A 16,120-nucleotide genomic window follows, 5' to 3' on the forward strand; every position below is an offset into this window, starting at 1 on the left:
CTTCAAGAATCTGTTGGCAACACTGAATTTTTTGTCTGCCTTAGCTACATGTGGGCCCACTTGCTCGCTCTTAGACCTGTTCTCTGATTTCATGAAGAGGAAGGAGGGATTATTTCCTTTTTCTTATAATATTTTTTCTTCTGTTTTTTATCTTTTTCTTTTCTAGGCAGGGCCACTACTTCTTAGCACATCCAACCTTCTGGCTCATCTCCCCCGCGCCCGGCATCTTACTATGCCCCTCCCCACCCCAGGATAAATTCCAATAATGCTGATCTGTTACAGGTGGAGTTCATGTTGACTGAGGTGAATTTTAGGGCTGTAACTGGTTTGGTCTGATCTGGATCCCCATTATAATATTGAAATCTCCACAGTGGAGGTGAGGAACAATGCCACTTCCATTCCTTTAAATGTCTGCTACATCTCAGATGATCGTTGGGAGTGATTCATCTTCATATAATTTTAGGGGTAGAAGGAACCTCAATACGTCCTAGTCTGTGCTTAAATTCCCCCATTGCTTCCCTTCTTCCAACTGACACTGCAGCCTCTACTCAAACACTTGTAGTCACTGAGATAGTCTTTCCTTTTATCTTTGACAGCTATAAATGTCAGGAAGCCCTTTATATTAGATGGAAATTGGCACCCACTCTCTCTTCAAATCACACAGAAGTCTAATCCTGTATGCCTTATCTTCTTCAGAAATGTGAAGAGAGCTCTCACATTCCCCTTGAGATATCTCTTCTCCATGTGATCCCCTCATTTCTTTGACAACTTTTCCTATATTCCTTCCTGTTTTTCTAACTAAGTGATTTATGATTCTGGCTCTTTTCCACAAAATCACCACCCAAAAATTTTCACTGAGTGCCTATTATGTTCAAGGAAGGGCCTGTGTTGGAGAAAGGTCCTTGGCTTCCGGTTGCTTAGTTTTATATTTGTTATTTTTTTTGAGACAGAGTCTCGCTCTGTTACCCAGGCTAGAATGCAGTGGTGTGATCTCAGCTCACTGCAACCTCTGCCTCCTGGGTTCAAGCGATTTTCCCACCTTAGCCTCCTGAGTAGCTGGGACTACAGGAGCACACTACCACGACTGGCTAATTTTTGTATTTTTTGTAGAGATGAGGTTTCACCATGTTGGCCAGGTTGGTCTCGAACTCCTGACTGCAAGTGATCGGCCTGCCTCTGCCTCCCAAAGTGTTGGGATTATAGGTGTGAACCACTGTGCCCGGCCAGCTTCTGGTTGCTTATAATGGAGAGGGAGAAAAGACTGATATCAACAGGGAAGAATCGGGGAGAGGGTTTCCTGGTTTATCCACTGTCTCTGAACTGCAATTTCTGTTTTCACCCTTTTTTTTTTTTTTGAGACAGAGTCTAGCTCCGTTGCCAGATGGGAGTGCAGTGGCACGATCTTGGCTCACTGCAATCTCTACCTTCTGGGTTCAAACAATTCTCCTGCCTCAGCCTCCCTAGTAGCTGGGATTACAGGTGCATGCCACCACACCTGGCTAATTTTTGTATTTTTAGTAGAGATGGGTTTTCACCATGTTGGTCAGGATGGTCTCGATCTCCTGACCTCGTGATCCACCCGCATCAGCCGTCCAAAGTGCTGGGATTGTAGGCGTGAGCCACCGCCTGACCTCTGTTCTCGCTTTTAACTGTCAGTATAGGGGCCACATTTAAGACTGTCCTTCCTTATTACAGCTTAATCAGTGAGGAACATCATGCAAATCAAAATAGAAAGGAAAAATTAAAGCAAACACCAGTCAAACATTTGTTAAAATTCTGAAATAATGTAAATTTTAAATATACTGTAAATCCTTTTATAAGACAATACAGACTCATTTTCCTAATCATGCCCTTAATGAAAATAATAAGCAAGTGCCAGTCTTCCTTAAAATATGGCAATATGAACTAGAAAACTCATTGGGCCCTTCTTTAGGCTTTGTAAACATGTTACAAAAGCAGTCAGTCATTTGGCTTGGTCTGCAGAATGTCAGACAATCCATAAGTTTTTTTTTCCCTTGAATAAAACATATTTTTGACTGAATTGACTATTTAGGTTTCTTGTAGACACAGTCTTAGTAAAGAAAACTTTAAAAATTGCTTTTGGAGAAGAAAATTGTAGCTAGTTATATCTTATAAAACCATTCTTGTGTTCATTTTCTTGAGGAAATTGCTATAAGTGTATCTTCTAGGGCCAATATGTAAGAGACCTTTTTATGATTAAATAAAAGCTCAGAGATTTTTGGTATCAGAGTTGTTTTATTGACTTGCCTTGGTTCTAAAAATAAAATGAAAACCTTTAGCCAAAGGAAGGCTCATGTGTTAGTTAAATACTGACATGATTTGAACTTATTTTATTTACTTATATTATGTCCGATTCCTATGTATGTCCAATCTTTGGAGACACAAAGAACCATTATTGTGTTAGAAGATTCTTTGGTTTTGTAATACATATTTTTATATCTAAAGTCCTGTTTAAAGATAATTACATGGTTCTATAGAAAAAGAGCTATTAATCTTTGTGTTTACATAAGTTTGCAATACTTGATTAATTTTAAGCCTCTAAAATATGAGTGACATCATTTGTCCTGTGAGATAGTAGATTTGTTTTAGTAACAAATCTTTCAGATCAATTCGTAAATGAGAAAGAAATAAATGTGAGTAAACATTTGTTCTATCTTGGTTTTTGTTTAAGCTAAAATAATTAGAATTCAGCCGGGCAAAAAGAAGTTAAATTTGAAATCTAATTCTTGTCAAGAAATTTTGCATGCAGCTATTCAACCTATTGTTTTAGAATTGCTGTGGTGAGAAAGTAGAACATTACTTTGGCAAATGTAGGGCTTGGTAGACTGGAGAGCAAAAATGAAACTTCTCAGTGAGTAATAGAAAAAATTCCTGTGCTTTATGACTATAGCTACCGAGTACTTCTAAGGCAACTGATAAATCAGAAGGCTGGAGCGAGAAAGTACTCAGAAGTCTATGACAATGTCAGTGATGCAATAATGACTTATTGAAAAATTGATGAAAATTAAAGGAAATGCTTTCTGAACAAAGCTAAGAAAAGAATAGCTGTTTTTAGATCTCCAAAAATCTATCTTAAAATGAAAATTTTAATATTTAAAGATTCTGTTGAAAATTTGTGAATATATATATATTTGTAAACCTTGAAGGATATGGTGGTAAGTATGCTTTTAGGAGTACAGTTTATCATGAAGGAACTCAACTGCAGTTAAATAAAACTGTACGTTACAAGTGCTTCTTACAGTTTCTTATAAAAAGTACCATAAAGTCAGTATTCTTAATGTATGCAAAAAATGATGTTTTACACATCTGACATGGGACTTCTCTACACCTGCAGAGAGAAAGCACTATTTTTCCTAAACAGAAAGCCTATTATTTGCAGATCTACTCCACTGCTCTGAGTCATTGATGGTTATAGATTTTATACTTAACCTGAAATGCGAAACATTTTCTTCTAGGTCTGAAGTTAAATCATTTTGCAAAGTGATACGGGTACATTCTGAATTTTCTTTGTCTTGCTACATATTCTTGGAAAACCAGGTTAAGTGTTTATAAGAGGGGTGTGTGTGTGTGTGTGTGTGTGTGTGTGTGTTTTGAGTGGCATCAGTTGCATTCTTTTCTTCCTCTGCCTGTCTGGAGAGCACTTTTAATGTACCTGTCCCCATACTCTCCATTATAAGTTTTAATCACAATAGAAAAATTTTTTCCACAACTTTGAAGAAAGGTCATATTTATTGGGCTGACTTATCTATTATTAAATTCTATTTAATAATCTTATAATACACTGTACACATTACCTGGGGTAAATGTAAGTACAGCATTTAGGATTTTAAAATCTATTCACAAATGAGATTGACCTCTAAATCCCCCTTTTGGGGAACACTTACCATGGTCAGATTTTGGTTATTCTAAGTGAATAAAATGAACTGGGTGGCTTTGTATGCTCTGAAACCATTTATATGAGAATCGTCTGTTCAATAAAAGTAGGAGAGGACTCTGCTATGAAACTTCCTGAGTGAAATGATAAGTGGCATGAAGAAAAGTAAAGCAAGGTAAGGGGCGGAGAGCATGGGCTTGTTGTTTTAGATGATGTGGTTAGGAAAGCCTTTCAACTGAGCAGAAGGCACAGTGAAGCACGGGAGCAAACTGTGTGAATGTTTGAGGGAAAAGCATCCCAGGCAGAGGAAGCAGAAGGACAAAGCCTTGAAAAGGGAGTATACTTGGCATATTAGGGGAGCAGCAAGAGGCTACTGTATCTGAGAGAGAGGAGATATGAAAACTGAGAGGTAGTGAAGAGTCCATTTATTTGGGACCTTATAGACAAAATTCAAGAAAATTTCTTTGTCATTTCTGTTTCTTAATCTTGCTCTTTAATTATGTTTTTCTATCTTTTAGATTTGACTGCACACTTAGTATATTTTTATCCTTTCTCCTCTGATTTTAATAAAGGTTTAAGAGTATAAATTTTCTTGTAAGTGCAGCTTTGCCTGCATTCTATTAAGCTTAATTAAGGCCATAAGTCACATGGCTACCCCAATCTGAAAGAGAAGCCCGGAAATGTAGGATGTTAATGAGCATATTGCTGCCCCAAGGAAAATCAGAATTTTGTTTGTAAAAGAATGGGAGGACAACTTTTAGGTAAACTACTAGCAGTATCTTTTATAAAATCCCATGGGCCTGGCAGATTTTCCTGCCAATCACAATAGATAAGGATTGGATAAAAGTCAGCACAGCTTTCTGATTAGAAAACCAACTATTTCTTTTTTTTTTTTTTTCTTTTTTTTTTTTTTTTTTGAGACTGAGTCTGGCTCTGTCGCCCAGGCTGGAGTGCAGTGGCCAGATCTCAGCTCACTGCAAGCTCCGCCTCCCGGGTTTACGCCATTCTCCTGCCTCAGCCTCCGGAGTAGCTGGGACCACAGGCGCCGGCCACCTCGCCCGGCTAGTTTTTTGTATTTTTTAGTAGAGACGGGGTTTCACCGTGTTAGCCAGGATGGTCTCGATCTCCTGACCTTGTGATCCGCCCGTCTCAGCCTCCCAAAGTGCTAGGATTACAGGCTTGAGCCACCGCGCCCGGCTGAAAACCAACTATTTCTTTAATGAAATAAATATATTTAATTTCCTATTCTATTCAAGTTTATTCCAGTTCAAAGGATAACGGTATATTGCATATATCCCCAGCTTTATCAATCTATGACTACAAAATCTACTTTTAAAGACTATTTGAAATGGTATAGCATAAAACTGTAATAATGTGCTCCCAATTACTTCTGGAAGTTTCTCAAGGTACTCCTTTATATGTACCGCAGAGTGTATTTTTCTTCCTCCTCAAATGAGATCTTTCCAACTTGCCACTATGCAGCTGCCAATGGTCCTAGTTAAGTAAAATGCTGCCATACTTATTTTAGGCTCAGGGAAAAGTAGCACCCACTCATTTTTATTTTTGCTCAATATAAAAATGAGGATACTTATGAGGATACTTAAACTTTTAGAATTAGCTAGTTTTATAAAAAGTGAATTATTCACTCCTTTGTAAAGTATGTAATAGGAATTTGCTCTAATAATAAATAGATTAAGGTTTAAAATTTGAAACCATAGTAATGTATGTTTAACACCAATATATTAAACCTTTTAAAAAACCAAAACCGACATTAAGAAATACATTTCATACTGTGATCAAGTACACACGCACACACACACTCTATACATACATATCTGTCTAATTAAAAGTTTCACAGAAACTTCCAAGGAGGTATGCTAAATATTCTATTATCTATTTGATTCTACTTTATTTTTAAAAAGTGATATCAACCCACAGAATGGATTTCATAACCCACTACTGCAGTTTGATAAGATGCTGTTTTAGACCATGCTTTTCAGCAGTTTTGTGGTCCTATTTTGTCCTTTTCATGTCTATACAGGATGCTTCTAGTGCTAGTTGCTAGCTTTTCTCTGATTTCCAGGATGGTAATAGGATAAGAATTTATCTAAATGGTGATTTCTTTTCTTTCTGCAGCTCTCACGTGTGAATATGTGTCTAGTGCATCCTTAACTTAAGGACTTCACCAGTTCGAAGTTACAGTTTTCACCATCAACTACCTTATCCTTTCTGTTCTGGTTTTCTTCCTCAAACAGTGGAAGGATTTTTAAAGTTGCTTTTGTTGCAGAGTTAAACAAATGGCTGATAGTGACTTATATAAAAAATCCATAGAATGCCCTTACTGTTCATCTGCTTCTCAGAAAGATGTACTTTGTGTGTGTTCCAGCAAAACAAGGGTTCCTCCAGTTTTAGTGGTGGAAATGTCACAGACGTCAAGCATTGGTAGTGCAGAGTCTTTAATTTCACTGGAGAGAAAAAAAGAAAAAAGTATCAACAGAGACATAACCTCTGGAAAAGATTTGGTAAATATCAAAGATTCCACATCTAAGCACAAGTTGATATCCTGTTCCCTGATGGCACTCCTAGCTTCATCCATATCCAATGAGTTCTTGTTAGTTAATTCATTACCTTCATTACTATTAAACATTTCTTTCTCACAGAAGAGGTGAGTAAATTTGGTTAGTAACTTGTTATATTATGTTTCCAACCACTGCCCAAATTAATTATTTCTCAGGACACGAGGTAATTAAACATGTTATCCCCACTTCTTTTTTTAATGGTTTATGCAGAAATGAATTGGTTTTCAAGTTGAATTAAATCTGAATTTTTGAGTATTTTCTTCAGCTGATGAAGAATGAGATTTATGGTTGTGGTTAAGTAAAGGGTAGTTATGGCTTTGTTATTTAAGTCGTGGTTGTCTCGGTGGAATATGAACTATACTTAACAAAATCAGTTTGCATTAGTTACAAATAATCTGTGGCTACCCAGTTGTACTGATTTCGATGTATTCATCTTTTTTAAAAAAATTTTTTGGGATAGACTTTTGCTCTTGTTGCCCAGGCTGGAATGCAATGGCATGATCTCAGCTCACCGCAACTTCTGCCTCCTGGGTTCAAGTGATTCTCCTACCTCAGCCTCCTGAGTAGCTGGGATTACAGGCATGTGCCACCATGCCCAGCTAATTTTTTGTATTTTTAGTAGAGAGGGGGGTTTCTCCATGTTGGTCAGGCTGGTCTCGAACTCCCGACCTCATGTGATCCACCCACCTCGGCCTCCCAAAGTGCTGGGATTACAGGCATGAGCCACTGTGCCTGGCCATACTCATCTTTATATAGAATAGGCAGTGTGTAAGATTGTGGTTGATACAGCACATAAGCCTAAGAAAAGTCAGGTTCCCATTCCTCAAAATTGTACCTTCTTCATATGTTCTCCTTTGACTGTTATTTCTGATTTGTGTTACCATATAGTTACCGCTATATGGATGTCTCAGAGTGAGTTATTACTATGTTATTTTCACTCAAAGCATATTTTTGAGTGGCCAATAATTTATGTATAAGCTATTTGAGATGGTTGTTAAATTGTGAAAGGAGAGTGATTGAGAAAGCTATAAAGTTGCTTTCTTTGATTTCAGAGAATGACTAGGTAAACTTTGATGAATCTGCTGTGCTGGTTATCATATAGACTTTCCTGGATTCAGGGGATTGGGTTGAATAACTTCTTAAGGTCTCCTTTAACCTAATGAGCCAATGAATTGCGTAGGGCTTAGAATTTGAAAAAGACAGTAAACAATCTTGTGCATAGTAAACATGGCACACGTTAAGGAGTTTCCAGATTATCTAAATTAGGATTCTTTGTCAACCAAGAATATTACATCTTAAAGTTGTTGTTTTTTTATTAATTTTTTTTTGATTCCAGCCCTCAAGAACCTCAAATATAGAGAGAAAAGCATCTCAACAACAGTGGAGTCGGGGCAACTTTATAGAAGGGAAAGTTCCTCACATAAGGATTGAGAATGGAGCTGCTATTGAGGTATATAGAAAGCAAATGAAGCTACTGTGAACTTTCAGGTTTCTTCTAAGTCAATGGTTAATGGAAAAAAATGATTTAAAAATAAATCTCTAAAGAAAGGAAGTAAAGAGGAAACATACCATTTTCAAGTATGGTAACATTTTTACTAAAGAAAATACAGATTAATTATTTTCTGTTTATGGAGGACCAAGTGGATTTTAATTAAAGTAGAGAACATTTTCATTAGATAAAATGAGGATAGTTTCATCTTCAGGTCTTGGCCATTGCTGAAAACAATAGTGGAGTCTTTGTTTAGACCTTTTCATGATGCAGAAAAGGACTAGATGATTTTAGTTAGTTTGGCTGTTCACTTCCTTGATAGTGAGGCCAGAATCTCCCTCGTGAGCTCCTCCATCTTTTCCATCCTGCGATTGGATAAATACCAATATTATTTTTCCAGGATTCAAATTATTATATAAAATATGAATTAAATATTAGAACAATAAAAAATTAAAATGTGTGTTTTTACATTAAAGAAACTGCAGTAAGAACAACCACAAAAAGAAGAAAATTGCATTAATGTTACCATTTAAATTGCTTTGGGGCACCACAAATTGCACCCATTTAAGATGGTATACTTAATAAATGTTTATGTTCTGATTGCTCAGCTGACTGACCACTCTTCATCTCTCTCCCTCTCCTTTGGCCTCCCTAGTGCCTGATACACAAAAATATTGAAATTAGGCCAATTATTAATCCTACAGTGGTCACGTGAAAGGGAGAGTTGCATGTCTTTCTCTTTAAATCAAAAGCTAGAAATGATCAAGCCTGACGTCAAAACTTATTTTAAAAGATATTTGGCAACTTACATGAAGTGCTTAGAAAAGCTGCCTGGCCTGAGAAATTCTGACTTTAAAAGTTTAAATTTCTCCCCTTTAATTAAAGGCCTGTACTTACAACACACACAGACAAATTTACCAAGTTTTAAATTTAGTCTTGGGCCAGGCGTGATGATTCATGCCTGTTATCCCATCATTTTGAAAGGCTGAGGAAGGAGGATCACTTGAGACCAAGAGTTTGAGACCAGACTGGGCAACACAGCAAAACTCCTTCTCTACAAAATTTTTTTAAAAAAATTAGCAGGGTATAGTGGCATGCAACTGTAATCCTGGCTGCTGCGGGGATGCTGAGCTGTGAGTATCACTTGAGCCCAGAAGTTTGAAGCTGCAGTGAGCTATGATCATACTGCTGCATTCTAGCCTGGGTGACAGAGTGAGACCTTGTCTCCAAAAACAATAAAATAAAGAAATAACAAATTTAGTCTTAAGAGCTTTTATAAAAGCAAAATGTGTTCATTGTGAAAAATTAGGCAAATAGAAGTGTGGAGAAAATAAAAATCATCAACCAGATATAACCAATTTAAAAATTATTACCTTCACTTTTTCTATGCATGTACTAGTTTTGTTTTATTTTTCTTTAACATTTTTCCTGTTTTAAATTAGGGGATATTTCAAATATATATACGTATTTTAAAGAAGTAACCTTAACCTGGTGTAGCTGAAGTTGAAGCTTCTATTCCCCCATAAAATAGGCTCATTTTAAATATTTTAAACATTTCAGAAGAGTATAAAGAAGGAAATTACAAGCATCCACAATTCTATTACCCTTACATAACTACTTTTAATATTTAGATGAACATTTTCCCAGATATCCATGTAAGCACCTCCACATACATACATTTTCATCATGAAATCATATCTTATATGCTTTTCACACTGTACACTATGTCATGGACTTCTTCTGTGTCAATAAAAATAGATCTACATTATCATTTTAATAACATCCTTACACAATTATTAGAAATAATAAACTATTTTCTCCTTCATCACCATGTGTTAATATCAAAGCAGTTAGTTTAACAAAGTGATTAGTTTATAAAAAACTAGTTGGCCATTTCTCATTTTAGAATTCCTATTTAAACAGTATTGAAGTACTGTCTTAAAATTGTGGTTCCATTTAGAGAGAAAATGAAAGTTTAACTTTTAAAGGACAAGAAAAATTGGGGAAATGGTTATGAAGAGATTATTTTGTAAATGCGAAAAGGGTAAATGACCATTTTAGTTGAGATTTAACTCACTTTATAAGATATAAGCATACTTCATCATATTGTGCTTTGATTTATTGCACTCTGCAGATCTTGCATCTTTTACAAATTTGAAGGTTTGGCAACTGTGTCAAGCAAGTCTGTTGGTGCCATTTTTCCAACAGCATATGCTCATTTTGTGTCTTTGTCTCACATTTTGGTAATTCTCACAGTATTTCAAACTTTTTCTTCATTATTGTATCTATTGTGATCTGTGATCCGTGATTTTTGATGTTACTATTGTACTTGTTTGGGGGTGTCACAAATTGCACCCATATAAGATGGCACACTTAATAAGTGTTGTGTGCATTCTGATTGCTCCAGTGACTGACCATTCTTCCATCTCTCTCCCTCTCCTTGGCCCTTCCTAGTCCCTGAGAGACAATATTAAAGTCAGGACAATTAATAACCCGATAGTGTTTCAAGCGAAAGGAAGAGTTACATGTCTTTTGCTTTAAATCAAAAGCCAGAAATGATTAAGCCTAATGAGGAGGGCATGTTGAAGGCCAAGATAGGCTAAAAGCTAGGCCTCTTGCACCAGTTAACCAAGTTTTTAATGCAAAAGAAAAGTTGTTGAATAAAATTAAAAGTGCTATTCCAGTGAACACATGACTGATAAGCAAAACAGCTTTGTTGCTGATATGGAGAAAGTTTGAGTGATTTGGAAGAAGATCAAACCAAGCACAACATTCGCTTAAGCCAAAGCCTAATCCAGAGCAAGGCCCTAACTCTTTTCAGTTTTGTGAAGGGGAGAGAAGTGAGGATGTTGTAGGAGAAAAACTTGAAGCTAGCACATATTGGTTCAGGAGGTTTAAGGAAAGTCACTGTCTCTATAACATACAAGTACAAGGTGGAAGCAGCCAGTGCTGATGTAGACGCTGCAGCAAGTTATCCAGAAGATCTAGCTAAGACCATTGATAGAAGGTGGCTACACTAAACAACTGATTTAAGCCTTATATGGGAAGAAGATGTTAACTTAATCCTTTCATAGCTAGAGAGGAGAAATCAATGTTTGGCTTCACAGCCCCAAAGGATAGGCTAACTCTCCTGTTAGTGGCTAATGAAGCTGGTGACTTTAAGTTGAAGCCAGTGCTCATTTACCATTTTGAAATTCCTAGGGCCTTAAGAATTTATGCTAAATTTACTCTGCCTGTGCTCTTTAAATAGAACAACAAAGCCTGAATGATAGCACCTTTGCTTATAGCATGATTTACTGAAATTTTAAGCCCACATTTGAGACCTACTGCTCAGAAAAAAAGTCTCCTTTCCAAATATTACTGCTCATTGACAATGCACCTGGTGGCCCAAAAGCTCTAATGGAGATGTACAAGATGGATGTTGTTTTCATGCCTGCTAACACAACATTCATTCTGTAGCCCATGGATCAAAGTGATTTCCGTTTTGTAGCCTTATTATTTAAGAGATAAATTTCATAAGGTTATATCTGCTACAGATAGTGATGGTTCTGGGCAGATTAAGTTGAAAATCTTTTGGAAAGGATTCATCATGCTAGAAGCCATTAAGAACGTTTGTGATTCATGAGAGAAGGTCAAAATATCAACATTAATGGAGTCTGGTAAACATTGATTCCCACCCTCATGGATGACTGAAGGGTTCAAGTCTTAAGTGGATAAAGTAACTATAGATATAATGGAAACAACAAGAGAACTAGAAGTGGAGCCTGAAGGTGGGACTGACTTTTTGCAGTCTTATGATAAAACATGAATGAGTGAAGAATTGCTTCTTATGGATGAGCAAAGAAAGTGATTTCTTGAGATGGAATATACTCCGGGTGAAGATGCTGTGAACATTTTTGAAATGACAACAAAATTTAAAATATTACATAAACATAGTTGATAAAGCAGTGGCAGGGTTTGAGAGCACTGGTTTCAGTTTTGAAAGAAGTTCTGCTGTGAATAAAATGCTATCAAGCAGCATCACATGCTACAGAGAAATATTTTATGAAAGGAAGAGTCAGTTGATGCACCAAACTTCGTGGTTGTCTTATTTTTAGAAATTGCCACAGCCATTCCAGTCTTCAACCATCACTACCCTAATCAGTCATCGGTCATCTACATGGAGGCAGGACCCTCCACCAGCAAAAAGATTGCAACTGCATTGTTATGTTTGTTAGCATTTTTTTTGCAATACAGCATTTTAAAATTTTGTGTACATTTTTAGACATAATGCTATTGCAGTTAATAGATTATAATATAGTGTAAACATAACTTTTATATGCTTTATTGAAATTTTTGCTTTATGGTGGTGGTCTGGAACTGAATACACAATATCTCTGAGGTATCTCTGTATATAATTGAGAGTTGCATATAAATATAAAAATAAAATTATGTTTTGTACTATTTTATAATTAAGTTTTCTGACTTTAATTCTATCATGTGCTATTAAGTGGTATCAAGGAAGAGAGAGGAGTTAGGTTTTTTTAAGAGATACAAAAGAAACAGCTCCTTTAGGAGCTTTTAGACTGTCTTGGAAGAAAAGAAATGAGCCAAAAGGTTTGTAAACAAAAAAGCAAATAATATTGTTTGAGGACCAATACATAAATGGTGATAGGAGTAAAAATAACAGAACAGACACAATTGTGTGAAACAAGGAAACCCTTCATGAAGGAGGTGAGTAATTAGTTGGGCATTGAATTTTCTGTTACAAAAGAAAGGAATGTACGCATTAGAAAATACAAAGACAAGCCTCTCATTTACCTGTTGCATGGTGATATGGTTTGGTTTTGTGTCCCCACCCAAATCTCATCTTGTAGCTCCCATAATTCCCACTTCTTATGGGAGGGACCCTGTGGGAGATGATTGAATCATGGGGGCAGGTTTTTCTCATGTTGTTCTCATGATAGTGACTGGATCTCATAAAATCTGATGGTTTTAAAAATGGGAGTTTCTCTGCACAGACCCTCTCTTTGCCTGCTTCCATCCATGTAAGACATGACTTGCTCCTCCTTGCCTTCTGCCATGATTGTGAGGCCTCCCCAGCCATGTGGAACTCTAAGTCCAATGAACCTTTTTATTTTGCAAATTGCCCAGTCTCGGGTATGTCTTTATCAGCAGTGTGAAAATGGACAAATACAGTAAATTGGTACCAGGAGTGGGGTGCTGCCAAAAATAGACCCACAAATGTAGAAGTGACTTTTTTTTTTTTTTTGAGATGGAGTCTTGCTCTGTTGCCAGGCTGGAGTGCAGTGGTGCAGTCTCAGCTCACTGCAACCTTCCCCTCCTGGGTTCAAGCTATTCTCACGCTTCAGCCTCCCGAGTAGCTGAGATTACAGGCACAGGCCACCACACCCAGCTAATTTTTGTATTTTTAGTAGAGACGGGGTTTCACCATGTTGGCCAGGATGGTCTAGATCTCCTGACCTCATAATCTGCCCGCCTCGGCCTCCCAAATACTGGGATTACAGGCATGAGCCACTGCACCCGGCTGGAAGTGACTTTGGAACTGGGTAACAGGCAGAGGTTGGAACAACTTGGAGGGCTCAGAACAAGACAGGAAAATGTGGGACAGTTTGGAGCTCCCTGGAGACTTGTTGAATGTCTTTGACCAAAATGCTGATAATGATATGGACGATGAAATTCAGGCTGAGGTGGTTTCAGATGGAGATGAGGAACTTGTTGGGAACTGGAGTAAAGTTGACTCTTGTTATGTTTTATTAAAGTGACTAGCAGCATTTTGCACCTGCCTTAGAGATTTGTGGAACTTTAAACTTGAGAGAGATGATTTAGGGTATCAGGTGGAAGAACTTTCTAAGCAGCAGAGCATTGTAGAGGTAAGCTGGGTGCTGTTAAAGGCATTCAGTTTTATAAGAGAAGCAGAGCATAAAAATTTAGAAAACTTGCAGCCTGCTATAGAAAATGCAATAGAAAAGAAAATCCCATTTTCTGAGGAGAAATTCAAGCTGGCTGCAGAAATTTGCATAAGTAACCAGAGCCAAATGTTAATCTCCAAGACAATGAGAAAAATGTCTCCAGGGCATGTCAGAGGTCTTCACAGCAGCCCCTCCCATTACCCAGAGTACTAGGAAGAAAAAGTGGTTTCATGGGCTGGGCCCACGATTCCCATGCTGTGTGCAGCCTAGGGACTTGGTGCCCTGCATCCTAGCCACTCCAGCCATGGCTGAAAGGGCCCAACATAGAACTTGGGCTGTGGCCTCAGAGGCTGCAAGCCTCAAGCCTTGGCTGCTTTCATGTGGTGTTGAGTCTGCAAGTGCACAGAAGTCAAGAATTAGGGTTTGGGAACCTCCACCTAGATTTCGGAAGATATATGGAAATGCCCAGGCAGAAGTTTGCCACAAGAGCAGGATCCTCAGGGAGAACCTCTTCTAGGGTAGTGCAGAAGGGAAATATGGGGTAGGAGCCCCCACACAGATTCCCTACTGGGGCACTGCCTAGTGGAGCTGTGAGAAGAGGGCCACCATTCTCCAGACCCCAGAATAGTAGATCCACCGACAGCTTGCACCATGCACCTGGAAAGGCCACAGACACTCAATGTCAGCCTGTGAAAGCAGCCAGGAGGGAGGCTGTACCCTGCAAAGCTACAGGGACAGAGCTGCCCAAGACTATGGGAACCTACCTCTTGCTTCAGCGTGACCTGGATATGAGACATGGAGTCAAAGGAGATCATTTTGGAGCTTTAAGATTTGGCTGCCCCACTGGATTTCGGACTTGCATGGGGCCTGTAGCCTTTTTGTTTTGGCCAATTTCTCCCATTTGTAATGACCATTATTTACCCAATGCCTATACTCCCATTGTATCTAGGAAGTAACTAACTTGCTTTTGATTTTACAGGCTCATAGGCAGAAGGGACTTACCCTGTCTTAGATGTGGACTTTTGAGTTAATGCTGAAATGAGTTGAGACTTTGGGGGACTGTTGGGAAGGCATGATTGGTTTTGAAATGTGAAGTTATGAGATTTGGGAAGGGCCAGAGTTGGAATGATATGGTTTGGCTCTGTGTCCCCACCCAAATTTCATCTTGTAGCTCCCATAATTCCCATGTGTCATGGGAGGGAACCAGTGGGAAATGATTGAATCACGGGGGTGGGTCTTTTCCATGTTGTTCTCATGATAGTGAATGGATCTCACGAGATCTGATGGTTTTAAAAACGGGAGTTTCTGTGTATAAGTCCTCTCTTTGCCTGCTTCTATCCATGTAAGATGTGACTTGCTCCTCCTTGCCTTATGCCATGATTGTGAAGCCTCCCCAGTCATGTGGAACTGTAAGTTATCTTTCTTTTGTAGATTGCCTGGTGTGGGGTATGTCTTTATCAGCATTATGAAAACGGACTAATACACATGGTGAATGTGAAAGTGATCACACAGAGAGAGAGAGTGGCATTTTGAGAGTGGCATTTCTATGGAAGGCTTTGACTAGCTGATCCAACCAGGGCATTACCTAGTGGCATTAGTTCAGCTGCTCTCCCATGTTCTGGTTCCTATGCATGATGGGTCCAGAAACTCTTGTTAATTCCCTGGAGTTGATTTGAATCGGGGAAACTGACTCCCCCAAAACCAAATTTACAAGAAATGAAAGAGTAAATGAGTTAGCTGTTTATTATTTGCAATGCAAACCAAAATGGTGGTGTTGGCAAAACCAATGTATTCTTTCTTTGTAGGTAGAAGTTAAATGATAAGAGGATGGATTCTTGGTTTGGATGATGGTTTCATGAGTAGTGGTTATTTTTTTTCTCAGTGCTGATCTGTGTTGAAATTTTTGTCACATACTGCTTTTTCTAAAGCAAAAGGAATAAAACAAAAGTGATTTTTAATAAGATAAAGGAAAAGCATTAGTTTTTAAATAAGGAAACATTTGTTCAGTAGTTACTATGTGTTGATTTTGTAGTATAGCTTTCAGAGATTCGGGATTTTTTGGCGTGAGTGTATTTTATATCTGCACACACTTATGTATATATATTAGTACTCCATTTCTCCTTTTTCTTATGAAGATATTTCATTAATATAGTTTGAAAGAGATTCATTTTTATACTTTTGAGTTTTTCCACATTTCACCATTAGGATTTTTATGGTTTTCTTCCAAAGGACACTTAATAAAATT

The 16,120-nt window shown here is 37.8% G+C and overlaps 2 protein-coding genes across 21 annotated transcripts in view; one reads left to right on the forward strand and one right to left on the reverse strand.

The window, feature by feature from the left end:
• The window catches only part of RPL27A (ribosomal protein L27a), a 288,193-nt gene that overhangs the window by 218,123 nt on the left and 53,950 nt on the right, over window positions 1-16,120 (reverse strand). The gene's annotated exons all lie outside the window — the stretch shown is intronic.
• The window catches only part of STK33 (serine/threonine kinase 33), a 216,665-nt gene that overhangs the window by 117,800 nt on the left and 82,745 nt on the right, over window positions 1-16,120 (forward strand). For 6 of the 19 annotated variants that reach the window (XM_015114929.3, XM_077963524.1, XM_077963532.1 and 3 more), the window contains 2 exons: window positions 6,032-6,417; window positions 7,811-7,924. The exons of 1 other annotated variant lie outside the window; for it this stretch is intronic. In XM_015114929.3, coding sequence (XP_014970415.1) covers window positions 6,193-6,417; window positions 7,811-7,924 — 339 coding nt within the window. In that variant the 5' untranslated portion in view covers window positions 6,032-6,192. Of the gene's footprint in view, window positions 1-166; window positions 377-3,476; window positions 3,511-4,005; window positions 4,071-6,031; window positions 6,418-7,810; window positions 7,925-16,120 lie in introns of all 19 variants that reach the window. 12 more of the 19 variants (XM_077963530.1, XM_077963526.1, XM_077963528.1 and 9 more) reach the window with 8 other exon arrangements.

The sequence above is a fragment of the Macaca mulatta genome, chromosome 14 (assembly GCF_049350105.2).
Source record: "Macaca mulatta isolate MMU2019108-1 chromosome 14, T2T-MMU8v2.0, whole genome shotgun sequence".
NCBI lineage: Eukaryota > Metazoa > Chordata > Mammalia > Primates > Cercopithecidae > Macaca > Macaca mulatta.